We start from the raw sequence: 26,244 nt of genomic DNA on the forward strand, positions 1-26,244 counted from the left end.
AGCACTCCGCACCACCGAGTCCCCGAGCGCTGCCCCTCACCTGCCGGGGCCACCGGCCCGGGGCTCGGAGCTCATTAGCGGCTCCCAGCGCCCCGCACAGGGGCTCAGGGGAGAGGCTGGAGGGGCTTTGTGCGGGCTGGCAACCCCCTCATCTGCTCAGTGGGCCCCAGAGCCGTTCCAGCCCCCGGGCTCTGGGGGTGCAGCACTGACAGAGGGATCTGACAGAGACTGCTGGGGGCTCCCCCCACCCACCCAGTGCTGCACCCGCTGGGTTTGTTCCTTCCCCTCCCCACCAATCACCCCACTGCTTTCCCTGCAGACCGGGAGCCTTGTTCTGGGTGAGGGGGTGCCTTGTTCTGGGTGTGGGGATTTCTGTGCAATGACCCTTGTTCTGGGTGTGGGGGTGCCCATCCAATGACCCTTGTTCTGGGTGCAGGGGTGCCCATCCAATGAGCCTTGTTCTGGGTGCAGGGGTGCCCATCCAATGAGCCTTGTTCTGGGTGTGGGGGTGCCCATCCAATGAGCCTTGTTCTGGGTGTAGGGGTGCCTGTGCAATGAGCCTTGTTCTGGGTGTGGGGGTGCCCATCCAATGAGCCTTGTTCTGGGTATGGGGGTGCCTGTGCAATGAGCCTTGTTCTGGGTGAGGGGATTTCTGTGCAATGACCCTTGTTCTGGGTGCAGGGGTGCCCATCCAATGAGCCTTGTTCTGGGTGCAGGGGTGCCTGTCCCCTGCCGCTGCCCTGTCCCTCCCTGCCCACCTGCAGCCGGGTTTGTGCCAGGAATCCCTCCAGCATCCCTTTGATCTCCAGCCTGGAGGGGTCAGAGGGCACAGGGATCCTGCCGAGGGGCAGAGGGACAGGACTGCAGCTGGGGAGGGGTCTGGCACCTGGGACCCCTCCTGGGCAGTGAACCAGGGGACAAGGGGCTGCCCTGCCCAGTGTCAGCCTGCCTGGGTGGGAGGTGCGAGCCTGTGTTCCCCCCAAAATTGGGCCATTTCTCTTTAGGCATCAGCTAATTGCCCTCTGTGCAATCAGGGTGCTGGGGGGCGATCCTTTCCCCAGATGTGTCCCCCACACCTTCCAGCTGTGCCTGCCTGGCACGGGGCAGGGTCCCCATCGCTTTGAGTGGGTGCTCACGTGGCACCTTGGCTGGCACCCCGGGGTCCCGGCTTGGGGATCCGGGGCTCCCAGTGTGCCCTGGCAAGGGACACTCACGGTGCTGGTGCCCCAGGATGGGGACAGGGGGGCATTTCCCCCCCAGCAGATGGCAGCGTGCCCCACCTGCCCCTGCCCAGCCTCCCCCCGCAGATGCCTTTGCGTGGGGGCTGGAGCAGGAGGAGGGGGTGGGAATACTGGCTGGAGCGAGTCTGAACCTGGCATCTGTCGAATGTCACCTTACCCAGACAGTCTGTGCTTCCCTGTCTCCATATCAACCGTTCTGCTCCAGCCACCTGCGGGGGGGCGGCAGGGGCGTCTTTGGGAGGAGCCGCTCTCGCTGCTCCCCTCGCTCCCCGCAGCCCCCCGGGTGCAGACCCGGGCTGTAAATCACGGCCGATGCTCCTCCAGCCTGGGAGCCGGGGTGACCCCGGTGCCCGCGGCCTCGTGACCCCACCAAAGCACTGCCTGCCTCAGTTTCCCTTCCCCGGCGCAGCTGTGGCGCACGAGGGCTGCTGGGGCTCCTTCCACCCCAGCCGAGGCAGCGAGGGCCTCTTCCAGGAGCTCGGCATTTTTCCCTGGACTTGTCCCTCTTCCCTGCGACCAGATGTTCTCACCCTCCTCCCTGCAGCGGGGTCCCAGCCCAGCCGAGCAGCAGCAGCAGCAGCAGCAGCAGCAGGCTGCCCTGCACCTGGACAGTGCTGGGGGACAGGGACAAGGGGCACTGCATGGCCGGGGGACAGGGACAAGGGACAAGGGGCATTGCACACCCTGGGGGACAGGGACAAGGGGCACTGCATGGCCGGGGGACAGGGACCAGGGACACTGCACAGCGTCCTCCCATGACTGTGTCCCAGCTCCCAGGGCCCAGCTGGGAGGGAGAGCCCAGCCCTTCCCACCCCAGCTGGGCTGTGGCGGCACCAAAGGCAGGGAGGAGCTGAGCCCAGCGTGGGGCAGGGGGTGGTGGCATCAGGGCTTGGTGTTGTGGGGGTGCCGGAGCCTTTTGGGGAGATGCTGGGGGGCTTTTGGGGAGATGCTGGAGTGTTTGGGGAGATGCTGGAGCATTTACAGAGACACTGGAGCGTTTTTCATGGGGCGCTGGAGTACATGGGGGGATGCTGGAATGCTGGAGGGATGTTGGAGTACCTGGGGTGGGGATACTGAAGCGTTGGATGGATGCTGGAGGACTTGGAGAAGTGCAGGAGCACTGAGGAGACTCAGTTTGGAGCATGGGGGCAGCGCTGGAGCATTTTAGGGGGTGCTGGGGCATTTGGGGAGGTGCCGGAGGACGTGGGGAGGTGCTGGGGCACTGAGGTCGGGACTGGGCACCTGTGGGCATAGGACGGGCAGCTGGGATCCGTGGGTGGCGCTCGTGGGGCTGCCCTGGGGCTCGGGGGTGCTGCTGGCGGTCGGGGTGCCTTGGGAAGGCTCGGGACGGACACACGGACAGCCAGGACAGACTCTCCCTCTGCTCCCCGCCGTGCAGCGGCTCCTGCGAGTGTGTAATTTCACCACAGTGCCTAAACCAGGGACAGAAGTAAATTGACCTTTTCACCCGTTTTCCTACCAGGGGGATTATAGCCTGTTTCCTGTTAAATCTCTCCAAGAACTGGCTCCATCCTGCTCGTGGTGTGGGGCGGGGAGGGGGGACAGGCACCCACCCCAAGTGGGGGCTTCAGTTTCCCTCCTCATCCCCCTGCACGGCGCCTTTCCCACCCCATCCCATCGCTCCGCCACCCCTCAGCTCATTAAAGTCTTGGGGGTGATTTCACCAACCCCGGGCAAAACCAACGTGGAAAAAATTGCTGGGAGGAAGGAACCGAAGGCGGAGAGTGATAAATATTGAAAGGGTGGGATTTCGATGTAGGCTGCAACAGCTGTGCCGGTTACAGTGTCACACTATCTCTCCACAGGTTTACTGACCCATTTCCATTCACACGGCTGCCAGTATCTTAGCAACTGCAACAGTCCCCCAAGAACAGGCATATTGCCTGCTATTAGTGACTGCTGCAACTGTGTCAAGGTTAGCTCTCTCCCTCCAAGCCCTGCCGGGTTTGTTTTTTGCCCAGAGCCAGCGCAGTCTGTTCGGTGACATGTCCCCCGGCAGCCATCCTGGGTGCTGGGTGCTCATCTCTGCGTGGAGAACGCCAGTGGGGATGGATGGAAGGCTGCTGGGATGGCTGGGATGAGGGTTTAGGGGATGGGATGCTTCAGGGTGTGGGTTTGGGCGGTGGGATGGAGCAGGATGTGGGGTGGGTGCCCTGGGAGGTGCTGTGGGGTTTGGTGATGGGGTGGGGTGCAAAGTGCGTCCCCAAAAATAGGACCGTTGCCATCTAGTTGGGTGTCACTGTCACTCCTGAGCAACTCTGAGCCCTGAGAGCCTGGAGAGGGCTGGGGGCTGTGCTCATCCCACTTGGGTGCTGGGTGTTCATCTTTCCATGAGAAATGCCAGCAGGGCCTGAGAGGTTGGCAGGATGGTGATGGATGGGATGTGGGGTTGTGTGGTGGGATGGTGCAGGATGCAGGATGAGGTGGTGGGATGGTGCAGGATGCAGGATGAGGTGGTGGGATGGTGCAGGATGCAGGATTAGATGGTGGGATGGTGCAGGATGCAGGATGAGGTGGTGGGATGGTGCAGGATGCAGGATTAGGTGGTGGGATGGTGCAGGATGCAGGATGAGGTGGTGGGATGGTGCAGGATGCAGGATGAGGTGGTGGAATGGTGCAGGATGCAGGATGAGGCGGTGGGATGAAGGAGGATGCAGGATGAGGCGGTGGGATGAAGGAGGATGCAGGATGAGGTGGTGGGATGGTGCAGGATGCAGGATGAGGTGGTGGGATGGTGCAGGATGCAGGATTAGATGGTGGGATGGTGCAGGATGCAGGATTAGGTGGTGGGATGGTGCAGGATGCAGGATGAGGTGGTGGGATGGTGCAGGATGCAGGATGAGGCGGTGGGATGAAGGAGGATGCAGGATGAGGTGGTGGGATGGTGCAGGATGCAGGATGAGGCGGTGGGATGAAGGAGGATGCAGGATGAGGTGGTGGGATGGTGCAGGATGCAGGATGAGGTGGTGGGATGGTGCAGGATGCAGGATGAGGTGGTGGAATGGTGCAGGATGCAGGATTAGGTGGTGGGATGGTGCAGGATGCAGGATGAGGTGGTGGAATGGTGCAGGATGCAGGATTAGGTGGTGGGATGGTGCAGGATGCAGGATGAGGCGGTGGGATGGTGCAGGATGCAGGATGAGGTGGTGGGATGAAGGAGGATGCAGGATGAGGTGGTGGGATGATGCAGGGTTGAGTGGTGCAGTGGGTGGGATGCACCTCGGCTGGCAGGATGGGTGGGGATGCAGTGCTGGATGGTGGGATGGAGCAGGAGGGTGCACTGGGAGATGCCGCAGGGTGCTCAGGAGGTGTGGGGTATGAAATGTGACCCCAAAATAGGAGTGTTGTCATCCAGCTGGGTGCCAGCATCATCCCAGCCTCAGCAAATGACCTGGGCTGGGCCTGCCCTGATCCCAGTTGGGTGCCACAGCTGGACTGGCCTCTCCCTGTGCCCTCGGGGGCTCGGCTCTCTCTGGGCATGGCAGGGGACGGATGGCATGTGTCCCTGGGTCCATGTGGCACCAGGGGCGTGGAGGACAGGGCACGTCTGTCCAGGCACCCCCACACACCAGGGACAGCAGAGCCACACGGGTGACACCCACTGTCACCATCTCTGTCCCCACAGCACCTGGCCCTGAGGCGAGGAGAAGTGAGAGAAGGGACCGGTGCTCCCTCAGTGTCCCCAAAAACTGCGATGTTGGGGTGACTGAACACACAGCAGGGAGCAGGCGAGCAGCTGCTGCATCCCCAAAACACCCACGCAGGGAGGGAAACTGAGGCATGGGGCCCCTTGCCCGGCAGGCAGAGCCCCCCTCCGGCAGCTCCTGGGGCTGAGGGGCAGTGGGGTGGGCTGGGGTGGGTTTTGTGTCCTGAGTGCCCCAGAGGAGCAGCGGGATGGGCTGGGGTGTGTCCTGAGTGCCCCAGAGGGGCAGTGGGGTGGTGCTGGGGTGGGTTTTGTGTTCCAAGTGCCCTAGAGGAGCAGCAGGGTGGCTGCTGGGGTGGGCTGGGTGAATCCTACCGGCCCCAGAGTGGCATCAGGGTGGGCTGGGGTGGCTGCTGGGGTGGGCTTTGTGTCCCGAGTGCCCCAGAGGGGCATCAGGGTGGCTGCCGGGGTGTGTCCTGAGTGCCCCATCCCAGCCACGGCCCCGGCAGCGCTGCAGACAGCAGGCTCCACACCAGCACGGCCGCGGGGACGGCTGCGAGGGAAGCCACAAAAATGATTTAAGGGGCTGGCGGGATTGATTTATTAAGAACAATTAAAAGCGCTAAATACGCTTAGCTCAGCCAGACACCGAGCAGGGAGCCTGGGGGGAGAGACCTGTCTGCGGATCCGGAGGGCGCGGCTGGCAGCAGAGGCTGTGGCAGTGCTGGGGACAGAGCCACAGGGGCTGGGCCGGGGCAGGAGAGGAGAGCTGCTGGAACGGCGCTGCAATGGGTGCAGCACCCTGGCGCTGGATCTGGGCCCAGGGATGAGTTTGCATCCAGGGATAAATTATCACTCGGGGATGGATTTTCACCCAGGTGTGCCTTTGCACCCTGTAGTGGGATGAATTTTCACCCAGGGATGTGTTTGCATCCAGGGATGAACAGCTGAACCCAGGGATGGGTTTGTGTCTAGGGGCGGGTTTGTATCTGGAGGTGGATTTGTATCCAGGGGAGGGGTTCACCCAGCCATGGGTTTGCGCCCTGCAGAGGGATGAATTTGCATCCAGGGGAGTGTTTGCACTGCAGCTGGGAGGGATGGAAGGAATGCCAGGGAGCAGGAGGCCCCCAGCCAGGGCTGCACTGAGGAGCTGTTGGGAGGCAGTGCCAGCTGCAGGATGCCCCGCAGGAGCAGTGAGCCGTGCTGGGCAGGGTGCTGCTGTCCCATCTCACAGTGCTGCCCTGGCAAAAGCGCTCCCCACCAATGGGCACCCACGGGGCTGACACGAGTGTGGGTCCAAGGAGCTCACGGAGCAGAAATCCCGGAGCGTTGTGACATCTGCAGACCCGCGTCCCTCACAGGAAATCCCAGCCCAAAGTCCTTGGCGGCTGGGAGAGTCCTTGGCCGTGTCCAGACCTGCGCAGCCCGGCTCCTCCCCGGCACCGGGGCCGCTCGGGGGGAGCTGGGCTCTCTCCTGGGGTCCCGGTGCTGTTCCTGTGTGCAGGGTGGGCTTCAGCCCGCACTTCTGTGTCCCTGCGTGCTGCTGCCTGCTGGGGTACCAGCAAGGGGGGCACAGGACTGTGCCTGCATTTTTCCAGTCCCAGTGGCTGCCTGCAGTGGGAGCACTGGTTTTGTACACATTTTCTGCTGCCGTGGAGGATCCATCCCCTTCCCTGAGCTCACCAGGCTGGCTGTACTTTGGAACGGGCTCCCTGGGATGCTGAGCCGTGCTACCTTCCTCCCCTTCACCCCGCCAGGGCTGTCAGGGAAGTGAGGCTCAGGTTTTTAGGGTTGGGTTCAGATCCCCCACTCGGAGCCCCCACAGCCTCCTACAGCCGCCTCACCTCGGGGCTGGATGTGCCCAGTCCCCTTCACCATTTGGGCCCCTGTGCCCACTGGGCACATCCTGCCCACCAAACCCCACAGGAGCGGAGGGGCCCCTGCCCTGGCCCCCGTCAGGAGCCCCGGGAGCAGGAGGCGCTGGGGAAGGTGCGGGATGGGAGCAGAAGCTCCGCGGAGCGGCGGGCAGGGCCGAGCGGGGGCGGAGGCGTTCTGCTGACCCCGGCCCGGCCCCGGGTCCCCCCGCCGCCCCCGGCAGCGCTTCCAGGGCTACCTGGGGCTGCTTGGGTTGGAAAAGCCATTCCCGCCTCTGGCCCGGTGCGTGCGCCTGTGCCAGCCCCGGCCGAGCTCCCGGGGCAGGGTGGGCACTCACGCCTTGTGCCCGAGCTCCCCGCGGCTCCTGGGGCCTTTTCCGTGGGGATGGAGCCGGGGCGGGGCGTGCAGTGTGCTGTGAGGCGGGAGGGGGCCACGGTGCGTGCCCGGCACCCTCTGCACCCCCTGAGCTCGCTGGGTGTGCCCGTGGGGACACGGCTGGGAACAGAGATGGACGGAGGTGAACAGGGATGGCAGTGCCCGGGGATGGAGGTGACCCTGCTCAGTGGCCCTGGCACAGCCTCTGTGCTCCTGCTTGCCCAAGGGCGGCACGGCCACAGCAACGGGGACAAAGGCAGAGCCCATGGGACAAGGGGGCTGCCCACGGCCACCGGCGGGGACACGCTGCTGTCCCAGCAGGACGCTGGGGCCGGGTGTGTGCAGTGACCGTCCCAGGGCCGTGCGAGGGGGCGGTGGCAGGGCTGGGGCGGCCCCAGGACCCTCGGCCGTGGGTGCCCGGGCGCCCCCGGCCCTGCCAGCGCTCCCGCCGCCGGCTGCCCAAGGGTTAACGAGAGTTTGCTGCTCCTGCAGACAATTAGTGACATCTTTGCTGACAACGCCACACTGAGCCTCTGCCGCCTCCCCGGCAGCACCAGCCCGGCCGCCCCCGCGGCCCCTCTCTGCCGCCTGCCCTCGGCACCGCGGTCCGGCCGGCACCGCACCCGGCACCGCACCCGGCACCGCACCCCGCACCCGCACCGCGCCCGGCACCGCGCCCCGACACCTCGCCCGGCGGCGCTCGGCAGCCGCGGCAGCATTGCAATCCCAAGCGGAGCAGCCGGCTCCCCTCGCTGCCCTCTGACCCGCTGTTGCTGTGGAAACTGCATCCCACGTAGGATTATGGAGCCGGAATCTGCAGGCTCCAAACCCCTCCAAATCCAGAGGGTCACCGGGGTCCCCCCGCCCGCGGCGCCTGCGGGGAGCCCGCGGGGTGCCTGATGTCCCCCTGGGGTGGCATCTGCTCCTGGAGGAGGCGGCAGCGGCGCTCCCGCGTCCCCTGGTTTGCACCCACTGGCTGGTGACATGCTGGAGATGTCACGGTGTCACCACGAGGCCACCAGTGACCCCTGGCCCATCTGCTCCCTTGTGCCATCGCCCCGGTATCCTCTCCCTGCGTGCCATCCCTGCGCCTCAGGGGGACAGGCTGGTGGGCGAGCAGGACCCTCACCCAGGGAATGTGGCTCCACGCCAAGGAGCCATCCCCAGCGCCTCTGGGGCAGCAGCAGGAGCTGGACGCCGACCAGAGACCCCCACACCCGCAGGGACCCGTCCCCAGCGGGGAAGGGGGGCACAGGGGAGAGCAGAGCCCGTTTGGGGAGCTCTGTGGGCTGCGCTTGTGTCTCAGCATCTCTCCTGCCACCCGAGGAGGTAGGAGCTGAATTAATCGCGATCAATTAGTGCTGCTTGCAGTCCCCGGCTCCCTCCCTGCACCAGCTTTGTGCACCCAGCGAGGGGGGCCCCGGTGTCCCCCCGTGTGCCATCAGGGACTGCAGCCCCTCCGGACCTCCAGATGGGGACAGGGGACAAGTGGGGTATCCCCCGGCCCGTGTGGCCACGAGAAACGTTCCTGCTGTCGGATTTGGTGGCGGGGATGAGGAGGGGGCTGCAGGAGCCCCTCGAGGTCCCCGTGCCAGGCTGGAGCAGGGCGCTGGGGTGTCCGGAGCCGGTGTCCGGATCCTGCAGGATACTGCAGCAAATGCCCTGCAATCTGCAGCCGGATGAATCCCACCTTCCTTCCCCCGCAACGTGCTGCCCTGGGCTACAGCTAATCTATTGTGCGCTGGGCTGCAGCCAGCACAAGCTGCAATACAGTAAATCCTTCTGCAGTATCCTGCAAGGGGACCGAGCCCAGCCGCAGCCGCCCGCCGCCGCCAGACAAAGAGGGGGCCCCCGTGGGGATGGGGTGCAGGGGACAGGGCACCCGCGGGTGGCAGGACCCCGGCGCCGTGCCGGCCAGCATGGGAGAATGAAGCCCTTGAGCAGGGTGGGAAGTTCTCCAGGGAGTTCTGGGTGGTGCTGTGCATTCTCCTGGCCCCCCAGATCTGCGGGTAGGGAGATGCTCAGTCCCCTGAGTTTGGGTTTTCCCTGAATGTTGTCAGCACCGTGTTCCCCTTCAGGGTCCCGATGCGATGCAGGGCTTTCCGTGCCCACCCTTTCCACTTGCGTGGTGCATCCTTCCCTGTGCCTCAGTTTCCCCACCAGTCAGGGCCACCGAGCCCCTCAGCCCCCTCCCTCAAGCAGAATCCATCACATGCGAGTCCCGCTGCCCTTTTCTGGGGGATTTTGCGTGGATACTGTCATTATGGTTATTATTACTATTATTATTATTATTGGGATGTTGGTGGGGCTCTGCGGCTCTGCCGGACCCGTCTTTGGCGAGCGAGGCATCCTTCAAAGGGAAGGCGCTCCGTCACCGCCCCACAGCAGCTGCGTTCTCCTCAATTAGAAGAGGTAATGAAGCAATTTATGGGCATCTACAAAGTGATGTGTGAGTGACAGGCTGTGTACGATCCGCGCCGGGGCTCTGCCGGCAAGTTGTGTTCTTCCAATTTTAATGGAGAGCTCCCCGGCGAGGGGGGAGAGCAAACATTGGTGTGTCTGTGGGTGTGTGTGCTCGGGGGGCTGGCTCGGGGGTGCCGGTGTGGGTGGGTGGGTGCAGAGAGACCCGGCTGCTCCAATGCCCCTCCCTGGGGAGCCTGAGCTGTGCTGTAACCGGAGATGGGGGCAGCTGGGTGGGAGCCCAGCCCGGGGCTGGGGCACCACAGGACCTCTGGAATAGTTGGCTGCAGCTCCCTGTTCCCATCGGCGCCCGGGCGCTGCCCACCCTGCTCCTGCCTCAGTTTCCCTTTCGCTATCCATGTCCCCGCTGCGTGGCACTGGCAGGCCCCTTCTTCTCACCCCCGGGTTTTGGGGCACCACCGTGGTCTCTCAAGGGGGGAGGGTGAATTTTGTTTAGGGGTCAAACCCGAGAGGCTTCCCCTGCCTGCACCGGGGTGTGGGATGGGGATGTGCAGTGCTGTCCTGGTGTTCTGGGTGCCTGGGGGTCCCTGCAGCTCGTGTGTGCTGCCATGGGGTGTTGTACCTCCAAGCAGAGGTGATCCTGTGTACAGAGGTGGGTGCTGCACCTCCAGGGGCTGGCACACCTGTCTGTGTACCTGTAACACAGGTGTGCACCCATAGTGTGTCACCAGAGCCTGTGCATGTTCCTGGACCTGTCTGTGTGTACCTGTACATGCTTGGCACATGTGTGACCCACCCGTGTGCCCGTTGGTTCCTCATGTGTTCTGTACCTGTGTGTGCCCACAGTGCTGTGGGTGTGTGTGGTGCACCTGTGCAAGGCCTGTCTGCACACGCGTGTGCAAATCCTCCCCTGTGTGTGTACCTGTGCACACACCTGCATGTGCCCAACCATCTTGTGCACATTCAGGCCTGTTAGTGGGTGCACCCCCTCCGTACCCGCATATTGTGGGGTGCCACCCCCTCCATACCCGCATAGTTTGGGGTGCCCGGCCGCCGGTGCGATGGGGCAGGGGCTGCCCCCGCCTCCCCACAGCCCTGCCCCGTCCCGCCGGGGCCGGCATCGTCCCCAGCGGCTCCCACACCCCGGCTCGGCCCCAGCCGGCCGCATCTCCCAGGAAACAGGATCCACAGCCAGGAGTTTCCGCTCAACTCGTGTGTGCCTCCCACAAAAAAAAAAAAAAAAAAAAAAAAAAAAAAAAAAAAAAAAGAAAAAACCCACCCTGACACCAGCACGGCCGTTAATCCTGCCCGGCTCATTCTGCTTTTCTTGTCTAGCCAGTTTCTAAAATTGGCCCAGGGAGGCAACTGGCTGCTCTCCCCCCATCCAGACCCCCCCTCGGTCCCCACCTGGTCCCCCCGGCGCGGTGTCAGCACCTGGAGCGGTCACCCCACGGCCGGCCCGCGGGATGGGGCCGGGCCGGGCGGCTCCGGTGCCCGCCGTGGGCTGTGCGTGGGCACCGGCGGGCCCGGTGGGCACTGTCAGCAGCCTCCCCTCTCGGCGGGCGCCCCTGCGCTGCCCGGGCAGCCCCCAGCCCCGGCCGGGGGAGCGCGGCTGTGCCGAGCGCGCTTTCGGCACGGGCACGCGTCCATCTGGCGCCTCGCAAATGTTACTGGCCTCGCAGGATCCCGGCTCGCTCGGCGTTAACCCGCGGCGCCCCGGCGGGCAGCGGGGAGCGGGGGGCACGGCGGCCGGGCTCCCGGGGCTGCGGTGGGGCGCGGGGGGCTCCGAGCCGCCGGGGGGCCGGGGCCGGGCCGGGGGAGCTCCGGAGCCCCCTCCGCGGCCCGGGTGTTACATGACCCGGCGCTGGGCAGGGACGCAGCGGGGCCGTGACTCATGCTGTGGCTATAACAGGGAGCGGGGCAGGGGGGCCGCGGCCATCTGCGCGGCCTCGGGGCTGCCAGCGCGCTGCGGGGCCCCGGGGTGCGCTCCCCGCCCGGGCACGGCCCCCGGGGCACGGCGGGCGCGCCGGAACCGCGGGCAGGCCCGGCCGGAGCGCCCGGTGCCCGAGCCCGCACCCCGAGGGAGCGGCGCCGGTGCGCCCCGAACCCTCCCGCGGGCACGGAGAGGGCAGAGCGGGGGGCCCGGGGCCGCTCGGCTCCCGCTCCGGCTCCGCGGGGCGGGGGAACAAAGCTGGCACCGAGGGAAGAGCTAAATTTAGCCCGCTCCCTGCTAGCTCCGAGCTGCGGCGCTGGGCTCCAGCCGGCCGAGGTGCCACCAGCGCTGCCGTCCATCTGTCAGCGCTCCCGAGCCCCCCCGGCCCCCCGGGCAGGGCGCTCAGACCCCTCCGCCGCCCGGGGAGCCGGGGCTGCAGCCACGCTGGGCGGGGGCACGGGGGTCACCGGAGCGCCCCCGGCACCCGCGGGCAGCGGGCACCCACCTTTGGGGAGCGATGAGGGGTCCTTGCCCCGCGGAACGGGCTCCTGACCGATGGGATGGATGATTGCTGGGAGAGGTGGTCGCTGGAGGGGGGTTGGCTGTTGTGGGGAGATGGTTTATTGTGGGGAGATGGGCATTACAGGGAGATGGTCCTTGAGGGGTTACAGTCCTTGGAGGGGAATGGTCATTAGGGGGAGATGGTCCTTGCAGGGGACACAATTTCTCGTGGGGGAGATGATCGCTGCAGGGGAGGGGGTTGTGGCAGGAGGGATGGTCCTTGTGGGGAAGATGGTGCTTGAAGGCCACGTGGTTCCTGCAGGGGAGAGTCCTTGCAGGGCAGATGGCTCCTGGGGAAATGGCCATTGCAGGAGAAATGGTCCTTGCAGGGAGATGGTTTCTCCTGAAGGAGAAGGTCCTTGCAGGGAGATGGTTTCTTGCAGCAGCAGGAACAGGAGCCTGGCCAGGCCTGCCCACCTCAAGGGCACCGTGCCACATTCTGAGGGTGGAGCCCATCCAGGGTGCCACAGCTCCAGGAGCCCCAGGCCTGGGGATGCCACCAGCCAAGGGTGGGTGGGCTCCAGGAGACCCCAATGGCACACCCAGCGCCAGAAGGGCCATGTCCCTGACTCAGCACCGTCGCCAGCAGCATGGGGGTGTCCCTGGGGTCGTGTAGCCAGGGCCACGGCGATTGCAGGGAAATGAACCCCCCAGCTCCCTTCCTGCAGCTCTGGGTTATGAGGAGATGTCAAGACCTTTGGCACCCGTTGCTCATAGCCCTGGACCCTCCTCCCAGTGCCGGTGTCTGAGCCTGCCCTGGGGGTGTCGCACCCTGGGATGATGTGAGGGCAGAAGCCAGGGATGTGTGCCCCCATGCCAGCCCATCCCCTCTGGCACTGGGGTCCCTGCAGCCTCCCCGCGGTGCGTTGGAGGCACAGGGCCCCTCAGCAGCTCCCTGCTCAGGGGGCACCCCAAAAAAGCCTTTCCAGCCCCACAAAGGGAACTGGCGGCCAAGCAGCTCGTCTGGACCCGTTACCTAAGATGAAACCCAGGCGCCATCTGCTCCATCTCCTAATTAAGAGCATGGCAGAGGAGTCAGGGCAGCGGGAGGACGTGGTGACGGCAGGGGGGATGTGACAGCGGGGCTCCGGCCGCGGGGTGACAGCTGAAGGGAGGGTCAGGGCTGCCTGCAGGCGCCGTGTGCCCCAGCACCCATCTGTGCCCACCCTTCCGAACCCCCGGTCCTGCCCTGCTCCCAACCCAGGGTGGGCGGTGGGTCCCATGGGTGGGTGGGGGCTCTGGGAGCTGCCAGCGGTACCCGGAGAGGACCCCGAGCACCCCTGGCACCGATGGGTGCCCCACTGGAGAGGAGGGCAGGGACGAGGGAGAGAGGAGGAGGAGGGAGCAGGGCCCGCGTGCTCTGGGGTCCGCAATGCTGAACTGGGGGGGATGCGAGGGTCGGCGCGCAGGGGGGGAAGCCGAGGGACCCCCCGCGCGGCGCGGGGAGGCGGTGGCCGTGGGGCTGGCGGGGAACACGGAAACCCTCGGCGCGCCCTGCCAGGAAGCTGTCACTGGAGGGGATTTTCCATTGGTGTCAGCAGCGCAGGACGGGCCGGGGGAGCTGCTGGGGCGGGGGCTGGGGGGCCGGGGAGGGGCCCGGGGGGTGCGAGGGACGGGGCGGGGAGGGGACAGGCTCCCCAGTGCCCCGGGGTGGGGGGGTTGGTGTGCGGGGGAGCTGCACCCCCGTGGATGGGGAGGAAAGCCACCCTGGTGTGTGAGCGTGACCACGGTGTGTGAGTGTGAGCGTGCGAGGGACAGGCACCGCCACGGCGTCCCCGCGTGCCACACGAGTGGGACACCCCCGTGCCGCTCTGGGGGCAGGTACCCCACCCCTGCGGGGGAATGCCAGCTGTGCCCGCGGACACGGGTGACAGCGGGACCGGACACGGCCCCACGCCCGTGCGGGGGTACTTGAGGCCCCCCCAAAGCGTGGCGGCGCCCGGAGAGCCCCGAGGCTCGGGGGCGGCGGGGAGGACGCCCCGTCCCCAGCGCTGCGGCCGCGGGCACGGCGCCCGGGGGGCGGGAGGCGGCGGGCCGGCGTGTCCCCATCTGTGTGGCGGCTGTGTCCCTGCCGCCTGCCTGGCTCCCGGTGGCATCTCCGGCCCCACCCTGACGTCTGGGTGGCCTCGGAGCCGGGCACCGAACCGCGTCCGTGTCCTGCGGGGCCGTCCCTCCATCCCCCCGCCGCCGCGCCGGTGCCAAGGCGCTCCCTCCGTGCCCGCCCTGTGCCAGCGCTGCGGGCCGGGGCTGGGTGCCAGCGGCCTCGGGGGGCTCAGGGGGGCTCGGGGCGCCCGCAGCCCCCTGCACGCTCTGCTGCCACCCCACGGCACCTTTCCAGCAAAGGGGAGCCCGGTGTGGGTGGGGCGGGGGCGGTGGGAGGACATCCTGCCGGCTCGGAGCAGCCTGCTCCGGTGGAAGGTGTCCCTGCCCTGGCGGGCGGCTGGAAGGCGATGAGCTTTAAGGTCCCTTCCAACCCAAACCATTCCATGATTCCGATTCCTCTCGCCGCCAACCTCCGTCAAGCCTGAAACCGTTAAACTAATTAAAGCTTTGCAGCAGCAGGATTAAGCCCGGGCAGGGGAGGTGGGAGCCCAGGTAGTCGATTAGTTCACCAGGCGAGGATATTGGATTTCTGCGAGGCGAGTCAGCAGTCTTCGGGGGCTGTTATCTTTGCAGGGCTGCGGGGTCAGGAGGTGGGAAGCGGAGGTGACTGCAATCTCGCCCGCTTCATCCCCCCGCTCTTCATCCTCACCCCCCCCCGCCCCGCCGCAGCGCCCGGTCTGGCCGGCTCCCCCCGCCCGCGGCGCCCATCTCTATCTCCCCTTCTCCCTCCGTCCCTCCTCGCTTGTGTGGTCTCGGCTGGTGTTTTGTAACCAGGGAGGAGAAAAAAAAAATTAAAAGAAATTAAAAAAAAAAAAAAGGGGGAAATAAAAAAATAAGGAAAAAGGCCCTACCCCTGGCGAGGAAGCCAGGAATGGCGAGGTCCGGAGAGCCTAATGGGAAACATGTGGCGGCTGCCTGGGGCTGAGCGGGGAGGTGAAAGTGAGCGCGGCGGCGCGGCGAGCATCCCGGTGCGCCCCCCCGGACGCCGCGGAGCCCCCTCCCCACGCCGCTCCCACCTGCGCCGCGCCCCGCGCTGGGCGGGTGGGTGGGGGCTCGGGGGGTGCAGGTGGTCCCCGCGATGGGGGCGCTTTGCATGGGGCGGGGTCCCGGCGCACGGAGCGTCCCCTGCGTGTCACGGGACACGTGTGGCCCCGGCGGGACCGGAGCCGGACCGGACACCGGGGCTGTGGGGTCAGGGCCGCGACCCGAGCCTGCGGCATCCGCTGCACACCGGGGATGAACGTGGGCAGCGGGGACCGTGCGAGCGCGGGCGATGCCGTGTCCAGAGACCCCCACACCCGGGGGGGACCCTCGGGCGTCCCGCAGCGTTTGCTGAAGCGGCCGCAGCTCTGTGCGGACACAGCGGGGGACGGCGGCGCAGAGCCGGGGGGGGGGGCATCCCGACACCCCCGGCACCCCCGAACACCCCCGACACCCCGAAGCTGCCCTGGAGCCGCGCTGCCTGCGCAGCGGGGACCAGCTCCCGGCGGCTGCTCTGGAAAGCCTCCCGTTTGTTTCCTTCCTGCCGCCTCCCCTCCGACAGCTCCCTGGGCACACCAGCAGCCTCAGCAGAGACGAGACCGGTCTTTCTAGCACATATTTTCCTGCTCCACATAGCCCTCGGTGTAACTTTACACCGAGGTGCCCGCAGCTCCGCGGTGCCAGCGCTGCGCCCAAAGGCTGGCGGGGAGACGGGGAAAGGGGGGGATGCGGATGGACTGACAGGTTTGAATTCTCTTTCCCTGCCTTGTTGATAAGTTGTCACGCTAATCCAGACACCGGGAAGAGCCTGGATCACGCCGAGCGGCTGCGTGTGTGTGTCTGCGGGTGTGTGCTGGAGGAGGGAGCCAACCGGCAGGGATTCACACGCGGCGCTGGGGAGGGAAAGCAGGCGGACGTGCTGGCACGGGGGGCTTGCGAGGGGCTCGGGGGCTCCACCGTGCCCCCCTGTGCCGCGCTGGCAGCGGCTGGGGGTGCCTCTGCAGGAGAGCGGGGGGGCAGAGCGTTCTGCACACGCCTGTGCAAATGTGCACATCCACGGCGATGAGCGCGCGTGTGCCCACAGCCTGGTGGGAGATGCTGTGGGTATCTCATATGGGCAGCCCCCTGCTCGAGGCAGGGACACAGTGGGGAGGAAAGGGTTGTCCTGCCCCAAAACGCCACCCTGGGCATCCCGTGATGGGGCCAAGGGCACAATCCCGTGGGTGTCCCCGTGGGCCGTGGCTCGAGGGGAGGCGTCAACGGGCGGCGCGCGGTGTGCCCGGCCCCTGGGCACCACCCAGGGCAGCCGGGGCGAGGGGCGCTCCCGGGGCAGGGGGCGGCTGGGCTGATGTGCGGGGTCTCTCTCGCGCAGATGGGAGCTCGGTCGCCTGCCAGCCCCTCGCACTGGAGAACGGTGCCAGCCCGCCAGCCGAGTGGTTCGCGTGTGCCCAGGGCTCCGGCCCCCGCCAGCCCGGCAGCGACGGCGACAGCAGGAGCTTCCGAGTGAACCTGCACTGCAAACACCCCCGGAACAGGTACCTGGGGGCTCACCCCACACATGGGGTGCGGCACCAGGGGGGTCGGTGGCCCATCTTGCTGCCCATGTTCTGTCCATCCCTACCTGGGTGAGGGGGGATCCCCGGCTCTGCACAGCCTCCCGGCTTGGGATTCTGGGGTGAACAGAGGGGCTGCAGCCCCTGTGCAGTGAGCACGTGGTGTCCGGCACCCACCCGTGAGTGCCCGAGCCACCCCAGCACAACCCTCGCTGTACCCCCTTCCCAAGAGGGGAAACTGAGGCAGGCGCCACCGAGGGGCGTCCCGGCGAGGGGAGGGCGGCCCCGGGCAGTGTCCCCGCGGGCGGGGGCTGCAGCTGCGCTCGGGGGGAGTGGGAGCCGGGGGGATGCGGGGTGGGAGGTGCTGAGCGAACCTCGGGGGAAGCCCCCCCGCGTGTCCGGAGCGCGGCTCGCCGGGGACACCTAGTGGCAGCGCCACCGAAGGACCCCCGCCCCACGGAGGGGCTGCTGGGCGCGGGAGAGGGGCGCAAACCCGGCCCCTCTGTCCCCCAGAGGAGAGGCAGCCTCCCTTGTTTGCCCGTGCCCCGATGATGGGCCGTGGCAGCTCGGGGGGATCAGCCCCTGGTTCGGCCCGTGCAGGGACTGGCACAGGGGTGGGGGGCGCTTAAGTGAGCCCCTCCCGCGTGGGGCTGACCCTGCACACCCCTTCCTTTGCAGAGAGCTCAAGTGCAACAGCAGGAGCAGCAGCAAAGCCGAGGGTAAGTTCCAGCCCCAGCTCTCCCCTCAGACTCCCAAACTCTGCCCCTGGGGTGGGAAAACCCAGACCCTCACCCCTCTTCATGTGGGAGCGGGAGTGTGCCGGAGTTCCTGCTGTGGGGAGGACATCCAGCCCCCTGCTCCTGAGCTGGGGAAGGCACACAGGTCCCCCAGGGCCCTGTTTTCCCAGCTGTGAGCAGGGCTGTCACATTCCCGCGGTGCCAGTCGGGTCATGGCTGCTGACAGGGCGGAGGGAGCTGGGGGATGGCTGTGGGCACCTCATCCCTGGGAACAGGGGGTTGGAGTGAGGCTCTGCTGGCTGTTCGTGGCCGGCAGCGCCTGCGGAGCCTCACTGTGCCCCTCTCTGCCGCCCGTAGGTCCTGGTGTCACCTTCCCCGACCCCCATGTCAGCAACTGCTCGGCCAAGCGGCACGCGGGGGAGGAGGAGGTCAGGATGCGCGTGAAGCCCCCGGGCCCAGTGGTAACGACCAGCGTTGTGCGCGGCTCGCCCGACTACGTCCGAGAGCCCAAGTTCTACCCGCCGGGACACCCGGTGCAGCGGCCGCCCGCCTGCCCGGCCGAGAAGGCGCTGTCCTGCAGCGTGCTCAGCTTCCCTGAGGGCTCGTGCCCCGCGCTCGGCCGGGAGCACCAGCCAGGCTCGCTGCTGCACGGCGACCCGGCCGACCGCTGCCAGAGCGTCCACGGGGGCACCAAGGCGGCCGAGGAGCTGCTGGGCTGCGCCGGGGAGCCCCGGATCCTGGGGGGCAGCGCAGAGGAGGCCTCTGCCCGCGACCGGGCGCCCAAAACCTTCCCCAACGCGACGCTGGCCTCGGGCCGCTGCAACGTAGACGGCATCCTCGCCTTGCTCCGCAGCAAGTGCGGCAACGGGCACATCAACCTCCACCCTGTGGTGCAGCTCATCGACATCATGAAGGACCTCAACCGCCTCTCTGAGGACCTCAAGAACAGCGGGGTGCACCTGGACTGCGGCAGCCTCCGTGGCGGCGGCGGGGCCCACGAGGACAGCCGCCTCCTGCCCGCTGACCGGGACCTGCAGTACAGCTTCTTCTCCTCGCCCTCCCTGGCCAACAGCATCCGCAGCCCCGAGGAGCGGGGGGTGCTCCTCAAATCCGACCCGTCGCGGCACCCCCGGCCCCCGGCCCGTGACGGAGAGCCCGAGGGAGGCGGGGGGAGCGCCCCGCAGCCCCCAGGACACGCTGTGGGTGTGGGCGACGTCTCCAAAGCCCCGGCGGACGAAGCCGGCTGCTCCCAGCCCGACGCCAGCGATTACTCGGAACTGGCCGAGGCGGACATCCTGAACGAGCTGGCTTCCCTGGCTTGCCCGGGGACGCAGCTGCTGGAGTCGCAGGCGATGGAGCCGCAGCCCCAGTTGCTGCCAGCCCAAGAGCTGGACTCCCAATCCCGGCTGTTGGATTCCCAGTCCCTGGAGTCACAGCCCCAGCTGCTTGATTCGCAGAGCCTGGAGCCGCTGCCAGAGTCGCTGGAGCTGCAAAACCTGGAGCCGTTGGGGCTGCAGTCGCTGGAGCCGCTCTCCGAGTCGCTGGAGCTGCAGTCGCTGGAGCCTCTGTCCGAGTCGCTGGAGCTGCAGTCGCTGGAGCCACTGGCGGAGCCTCTGGGGCTGCAGACCCTGGAGCCGCTGCCCGGAGCGCTGGAGCCCCCGCTGCTGCCCACCGAGCCCTCGCTGCTGGAGCCGCAGCCGCTGGGCACCGTCTCGGAGCTGCTGGAGGCGCAGCCGGGCGCCGGGGACCCTCTGCGGCCCCACGGGCTGCAGCCCCGGCTCGGGGGGTGTCCCCCGAGCACCATGGTGAAGCGGGGTCCCTGCGGGGGCCGGGGGGCCGGGCGGTGCGGCGAGGACCACCGCAAGTACGCCCTGCGCCGGACCGATAAGCCAAAGATGCTGTGCCGCCGGAGGAGGGCGGGCCGAGGGCGCCGGGTGGACATCGCCCCCGAGAGCCACGTGCTGTCCCCCCTCACCCTGCCCGCCGAGCTGCCCCCCGGGCCCGAGGAGCCTGAGCCTGACACGCCGGTGCTGAGCCCCCCGCCGCCACCGCCTCCCACCACGCTGGACCCCAACGAGATGCCCAAAGCCCCCGCGGCAGGGAAGAAGAGCAAGTGCCGGGGGGTGAGGAAGATGGTGGTGAAGATGGCCAAGATCCCCGTGTCCCTGGGGAGGAGGAACAAGACAACCTACAAGGTGTCATCGCTCAGCAGCAACCTGAACCTGGAGGGGAAGGAGCTGGCAACCAGCAGCTCCATGGAGCCCACGCCGCTGCTCAAGATGAAGAACAATGGGCGCAACGTGGTCGTGGTGTTCCCCCCTGGCGAGATGCCTATCATCCTGAAGCGCAAGCGGGGCCGGCCTCCCAAAAACCTGCTGCTGGGCCAAGCCAAGCCCAAGGAGCCCACCCCAGAAGTGAAGAAGAGGAGGAGGAGGAAGCAGAAGCTGGCCTCGCCCCAGCCCTCCTACATCGCGGACACCAATGACAGCAAGGCCGACTACTCGGACGTGTTGGCCAAGCTGGCCTTCCTGAACCGACAGAGCCAGTGCTCGGGGCGCTGCTCGCCGCCCCGCTGCTGGACCCCCAGCGAGCCCGAGTCCATCCACCAAGCGCCCGACACCCAGAGCATCTCCCACTTCCTGCACCGTGTCCAGGGCTTCCGCCGGCGCGGCGGCAAGGCCGGGGGCTTCGGTGGGCGCGGGGGCGGCCACGCCGCCCGCGCCGCACGCTGCTCCTTCAGCGACTTCTTCGAGGGCATCGGGAAGAAGAAGAAAGCGCCCACGGCCCTCCACGCTGACCCCGTGCACCCCCGCAAGCGCGGCCGGCTGGAGCCCGACCCCGTGGGCAAGCCCAAGCGGAAGCGACGGGCGCGCAAGAACGGGGCCCTGTTCCCCGAGCCCAACTCCGGGCAGAGCTTCGGGGACGGCCCGGCCGCAGAGTGGGGCGGGGGCGAGAAGGGCAGCCCCTGGGCCCCCCACCACGGCCACCCCGGCGGCCAGCCCGGGCGCAACGGTGGCTACCAAGGGGCCGAGGCAAGGCCCTTCCACGCTGCGGGGCTGGAGTCGGGCTCCTCCGGCCGCGCTGGTTTCTATGCTGGCAGCGCACCGTCCTCGCAGACAGAGGCCGGCCCGGAGCGGCACAGCCTCTTCACCGGCTACTTTCGCTCCTTGCTGGACTCCGATGATTCCTCCGACCTGCTGGACTTCGCCCTCTCCGCGTCCCGCTCCGAGTCCCGCAAATCGGCGGCCGCCTACTCGGCGCCCCCGGCCGCGCTGCCCGGCCAGCGGGGCATGGCCGCCTACGCCGCCCGCGGCGGCAAAGTGCCGGCGGCCAGCCCCGGCGCCGAGGCCTTCCACGCGGCCATGCAGGGCCGGCCGGCGTTCCCGCCCGGCCGCGCCTCCAGCGCCTACGGGGTGACCCAAGGCTCCTCCGAGTGCCGGGGCACCGAGTCCTTCCCCAAACTGGCCCCGCCATCGGCCGTGTCCCGGTCGCCCACGGCTCATCCAGCAGCCAGTGGCACCCCCGGCTACTCCCCGTACGGCAGCTACGGCAGCGCCGGGCAGAGCGTGGCACCCGCCAGCGTGTTCCCGCCAGGAAAGCAGTACCCATCAGCACAGGACTGCCCCAACAGCAAGGACTGCAGCTTCGCCTACGGCAGCGGCAGCAGCCTCCCGTCCTCGCCCAGCAGTGCCCACAGTGCCGGCTACGCGCCGCCGACGGCTGGTCCCAGTTTGCCGCTGGGAAAAGCCGCCTTCTTCAACAGCGCCGAGCAGGGGGGGCAGTTCTCCAGCGCCGCGCACACGCCCCTGCGCTGCGACAGCCGCGCCAGCACTGTCTCGCCCGGCGGCTACATGGTGCCCAAGGGGTCAGCGTCCTTCCAGGCCTCCCCTGAAAACTGCCGGCAGTTCCCCAGCTCCGCGCCGTGGGCCTTCCGGCAGGGCTACGGAGGGTTGGACTGGAGCTCAGAAGCCTTCAGCCAGCTCTACAACCCGGGCTTCGAGTGCCACCTCAATGAACCCAACGTCATCCTGGACATCTCCAACTACACCCCGCAGAAAGCCAAGCAGCAGACGGTCTCCGAGACCTTCTCGGAGTCCTCCTCTGACAGTACCCAGTTCAACCAGCCGGCTGGTTACCGGCGTGCCAACAGCGAGGCGTCCTCCAGCGAGGGCCAGTCGAGCCTCTCCAGCCTGGAGAAGCTGATGATGGACTGGAATGAGGCATCCTCCGCCCCTGGCTACAACTGGAACCAGAGCGTCCTCTTCCAGAGCAACTCCAAGCCCGGTCGAGGCCGACGGAAGAAGGTGGATATGTTCGACACCTCTCACCTGAGTTTCTCCTCCTCTTCCTCATCTTCCTCCGTGTACCCCTCCAAGAGGAACACGGGACCCCGGCAGCCCCGGGGCTCCCGAGGGGCCTGTGCCTCCAAGAAGGAGAGGGGGACGGGCAAAGCCAAGTTCCCCACCAAGTCGCAGGCGGTGAACCCCCTGTTCCAGGACAGCACGGACCTGGGCTTGGACTACTACAGCGGGGACAGCAGCATGTCCCCCCTGCCCTCGCAGTCCCGGGGCTTCGGGGTGGGCGAGCGGGACCCCTGCGACTACAGCGGCCCCTACTCCATGAACCCCTCCACCCCCTCGGATGGGACCTTTGTGCAGGGGTTCCAGAGCGACTCCCCCGGGTTGGGGCAGCCGGATTTGGAGAGCAAGCACTTCCCCGCCCTCCCGCACCAGCTGGCGGCCCCCGGCCAGCAGACTGTGTTCGAGGCCGGTTTGCAGAAAGCCTTCTCGCCCAACTGCTCCCCGACCCTGGCCTTCAAGGAGGACCTGCGGGCAGGCAGCATGCGGAAGCTGCCCGCCTGCGACTCGCTCAAACACAGCATGCAGGGGGGGGCCCTGCCCCACGCCCCGCACCTGGCCTGCCGCGACCTCCCCATGCCTCAAGCGCACTATGACTCCCCCAGCTGCAAAAACCCCCCGTACTGGTATTCCCCCAACGCTAGCACCCGCAGCCCTTCCTACGACAGCAAAGCGGGGGCCGGCATGCTGGTGGACTTCATGGGCAGGACGGACCCCCCGTGTCTGAACCCCCACTTGGGCAGCCCGAGCAGCACCCACCCCTCCAAGGGCGAGAAGGAGCCCTTGGAGATGTCCCGGGCCCACCACCGGGGACCCTACGCTTGTCCCTTGATCAATGACTTGAACATCTCCCCTGTACCGAGAGACTCAATGTTGCAGCTGCAGGACAACTACAGGTACCCCAGTTTTGCACCCCAAGGGCACCCCGTCATGGCCCCCAGCCAGAAGAGCGGGTTTTTGGGACCCATGGTAGAGCAACAGCACCCTGAGGACACTTTTACGGTCACCTCATTGTAGTGTCTGCTGACGTGCCAACGGGACAACGAGGTTTTGTTACAGGGTAGGTGGGGGAGAACCTGGGAGCGAGGGTGGCAGGAGGGGACACAGGGGACCCTCAGGGCCCTTCTCATCGTGTCCCCCTCTCTCTCCATGTTGTGTTTCTCTTTCAGAGGTAATTTAGCCAGCACTTTTTTCTGGAACACTTTTCAAGTTCTGTATTTAACTGGGATTGGAACCGTTTGTTTGTTTTCTTAAAAAAAAAAAAAAAAAAAGGAAAAAAAAAAGAAAGAAAAAAGGAGAAAAAAGGAAAAAAAAAGGAGAAAAAAAAGATAAAAAAGATGAAAAATAAGCGAAACAAAAGGAAAAAATTAATAATAATGGATGAAGAGAGAAACCCCCCGTTTTTCCCCCTCCGCACTCAAACCCGCTCCGCCTGCCAAGCTCCGGCTCTGCTTCCCGAACTGCCGCCCCCCCGCCCCGCAGCAGGACAATCGGACGGATGGACGGACAGAGCGCAGGCCCGGCGCAGGCAGGGAGGGCAGGGGGGCTCTGGGGGCCAGCGCTGGGTGCCCCCTGCCCGCAGCCCGGCCGGGGCCCCTCGGCCGCCCCGGGGAGGCTGTTTGGGGATTCTTTTCTGTTCTGGTCCCTCCCCGCCCGCTGCCGCCTGGGGCTGCTCCCGCCGGACGGACAGCGATGGGTGCTGCTGAAGCGCTGAGCCCTCCAGCTCTGGCAGCGTCGCCAGCGGGGCTCGGAGACGCCACCGTCACCAGGTGAGTGCCAGCCGTGCCCCTAGCCAGGCTGTGCCAGCTGTGCCAGCTGTGCCCCCCGGCCAGGCTGTGCCAGCTGTGCCCCCCGGCCAGGCTCTGCCGCGTGCTCTGTGCCCCGCTGGGCTCCCTGACCCACCTGCACCCACCCACAGGGTGCCCCCGGCCCTGCTGGGCTGTGAGCCCTTGGGTGTTGTCCCACCAAGCACCAAACCGGGGACCCTGCGGGCTGCGGTGCCTGGGGGTGTCTGTGGGGTGCAAGAGCCAGGGTGAGGGGTGTGGGGTGCCCCAGAGCCCTGTTCGGGTGCCACATGGGCCGGCAGGACCCGAGAACCCTGGGTACGTGGGTGCCAGACAAGAATGAGCAGGAATCCAGAGTGCAGGGCTGGATGGGAAGGACACCGATCCCCTGGGACATGGGTGCCACATCGGGGTGAATGGGACCCCCAGATCCCCTGGGTGTTGGGGTGCCAGATGAAGGAGGTAGGCACGTCCCCAGTCCCCGGGTGTGTGGGTGCCAGATTTGGGGTACCGGTCCCCGGGCATGTGAGTGATGCCAGATTTGAGGAGCAGGACCCGTCCCCCGGGTTTGGGGGTGCCGTATGGGGGCACAGCACCCATTCCCCGGGTTTGGGGGTGCCAGGCCTCCGCTCCGCAGGTGCTGGGGGGCCGGGGGCGGGCAGGCAGCCCAGGGTGGGACCCTCACCCCTCTTTCCCTCTGCCCCCAGCCCCAGCACCGCCAGCGCTGCGCCCCCCGCCCGCCGCGGCCGCCGGAGCGGAGCAGAGGAGATGGAAGGAGATGGAGAGGAGGGGGCGCCTCCGGAGGGGACCCCGCCCGCCGCCCCCGCTTCGCCCCCGGCCCCGCCTCGGCCGTGGCGCCGGCGCCGCGTTCTCTCTCTCCTCCCAGCCAGAAGCAGCAGAGGGACTCTTTAAGTTTTATTTTTTATTTGATTAATTTTCATTTTCTGCACAAAACCAGCAATTGTAAATACTTTTGAAGAAAAGAAGTTAAAAAAAATGTTTAAGGATAAAAAAAAAAAAATTAAAAAGCTGAAAAATCACAAAAAAAAAAAAAAAGAGATAGAGAGAATCATGCACCGGAGGGAGAATCCAAAAATGATGGAGAACTGGCCTAAAGCATCCAAGAGGTGAATATGCAGCAGAAAAGAGCAAAACCCCCCAGTATGCACTGAGAAAAAATTTATTTACAGATCGAGCAACAAAAAAAAAAAAAAAAAAGAAAAAAAAGAAAAAAGTGACAATAACCTATTTATTGTATATAATGTTTTATTATAAATCGTGTCTTGTATATTGCATTCTGTACATCTGCTGTGGTTTTGTGGTGTGCAACTTCCGCATGGGTTCCTTGGGTTTCCGTTGCCTTTTTTTTAATGATTCAATGATGATTTGAGTTTTATTTTTATTATTATTCTGAAGAACGAAGGCGGGTTTTTGATTTTTTTTTGTTGGGTTTTTTGGTTGTTTTTTTTTTTTTTTTTGGCAGTACACACCCAAAGATCCAAATTTGTATAAAAACAAAAAGGAGTTTCAAAAAAAAAAAAAAAAAGAGAAGAAAAAAAAACTTTAAAAAAAAAAGGAAAAAAAAAATAAGGACTAAATCAATCACAGACCCTCTTGGTGGGGAGGGGGAATGGGGGGCTGGGGTGAAGGGGGTCCCTTTCCCAGGGTCCCCGGGGCGGTGGCGGTGACGAGCTCAGGGTGTGGGTGCGTGTGTGGGTGCCAGGTGGGCTTTGGGGTCCTCTCCTCCCACAAATTCCCTGTGTGTCCCCCCCTCCTCACGGGTTTGGCAATCTCTGTGCAGCTTTGTGGGTTGTGCAAAAAAAGAGAAAACACACACACACACACACACACACACAAAGAGAAGAAAACCATCCTGAAATGGATAAAAAAGGCAAAATTCACAAAAAAGGAAAAAAAATAAAAGGGAGAACTACCCAAATTTGGTCGAAATGCCCCCTCCTTCCCCCGCCCCCCCAGCTGCCCTGTGCAGTGCTTGTGCTGCCCTGGCCAGAGGGGCCCCGTGAGCCCCCGGCCCCCGCTTTGCCCCTCAAACGGTCTTTTTGTGTTATTTAGGAAGGAATTTTTAATAGGCACTTTTTTTATATTAAAAAGAAACCTATATATTGAGCGATGCCCGCTGCTTTCTTGCTTCTCTTTTTTGGGGGAGCACGGCCTGGCTGTGCCGGGGGCGGGTGTTGGAGGGACCCTGACCCTCCCTGGATTTCGGGGGCGGAATTGCACCAAAAAAGCTGAATTTTGGCACAAACAGGGACGCGGTGCCACCCGAGGGCGCAGGGGACAGTGCCAGGGCCCGGTGGCACTGTGGGGACACACGGGGGGCTCTGCAGGCAGGAGGGGCTTTGCCCACCTGGCACCGCCGGGGGAAGGGGCACAGGAGATGGATTGGAGAAGCGTCACCGCCAGAAAGGAGCAGAGAGAGGAGGAAAATAAGGACAGAACAAATGAAATTCAGAAATGCACCAGCCTCCAGCCTGGGAAGGCGAAGGCAGCAGCTTCTGGGAGAGGAGAGGGGGGTCCGGGGTTGGGGGGCACAGCTACCTGTGGGGGGGAGAGGGGAGAGGGGCCAGGGTGGGAGAGGGGAGCAGCGACACGGTGGGACAGGTGAGCAGTGCCAGGCTGGGGAGGTGAGCAGTGCCA

At 65.8% G+C, this 26,244-nt stretch overlaps 1 protein-coding gene across 4 annotated transcripts in view; it reads left to right on the forward strand.

The window, feature by feature from the left end:
* Positions 1–24,375, forward strand: part of AHDC1 (AT-hook DNA binding motif containing 1) — a 50,598-nt gene extending 26,223 nt beyond the window's left edge. For all 4 annotated transcript variants that reach the window (XM_054292331.1, XM_054292332.1, XM_054292330.1 and 1 more), the window contains 5 exons: positions 16,527–16,689; positions 17,386–17,426; positions 17,802–22,862; positions 22,972–23,571; positions 24,294–24,375. In XM_054292331.1, the coding sequence (XP_054148306.1) occupies positions 17,879–22,819 (4,941 nt within the window). In that variant the 5' untranslated portion in view covers positions 16,527–16,689; positions 17,386–17,426; positions 17,802–17,878 and the 3' untranslated portion in view covers positions 22,820–22,862; positions 22,972–23,571; positions 24,294–24,375. The remainder of the gene's footprint in view (positions 1–16,526; positions 16,690–17,385; positions 17,427–17,801; positions 22,863–22,971; positions 23,572–24,293) is intronic.
* The last annotated feature ends 1,869 nt before the right edge of the window (positions 24,376–26,244 follow it).

The sequence above is a fragment of the Melozone crissalis genome, unplaced genomic scaffold (assembly GCF_028551555.1).
Source record: "Melozone crissalis strain CALT ecotype California unplaced genomic scaffold, PUWL_Pcris_2 ptg000108l_1, whole genome shotgun sequence".
In the NCBI taxonomy this organism is placed as follows: domain Eukaryota; kingdom Metazoa; phylum Chordata; class Aves; order Passeriformes; family Passerellidae; genus Melozone; species Melozone crissalis.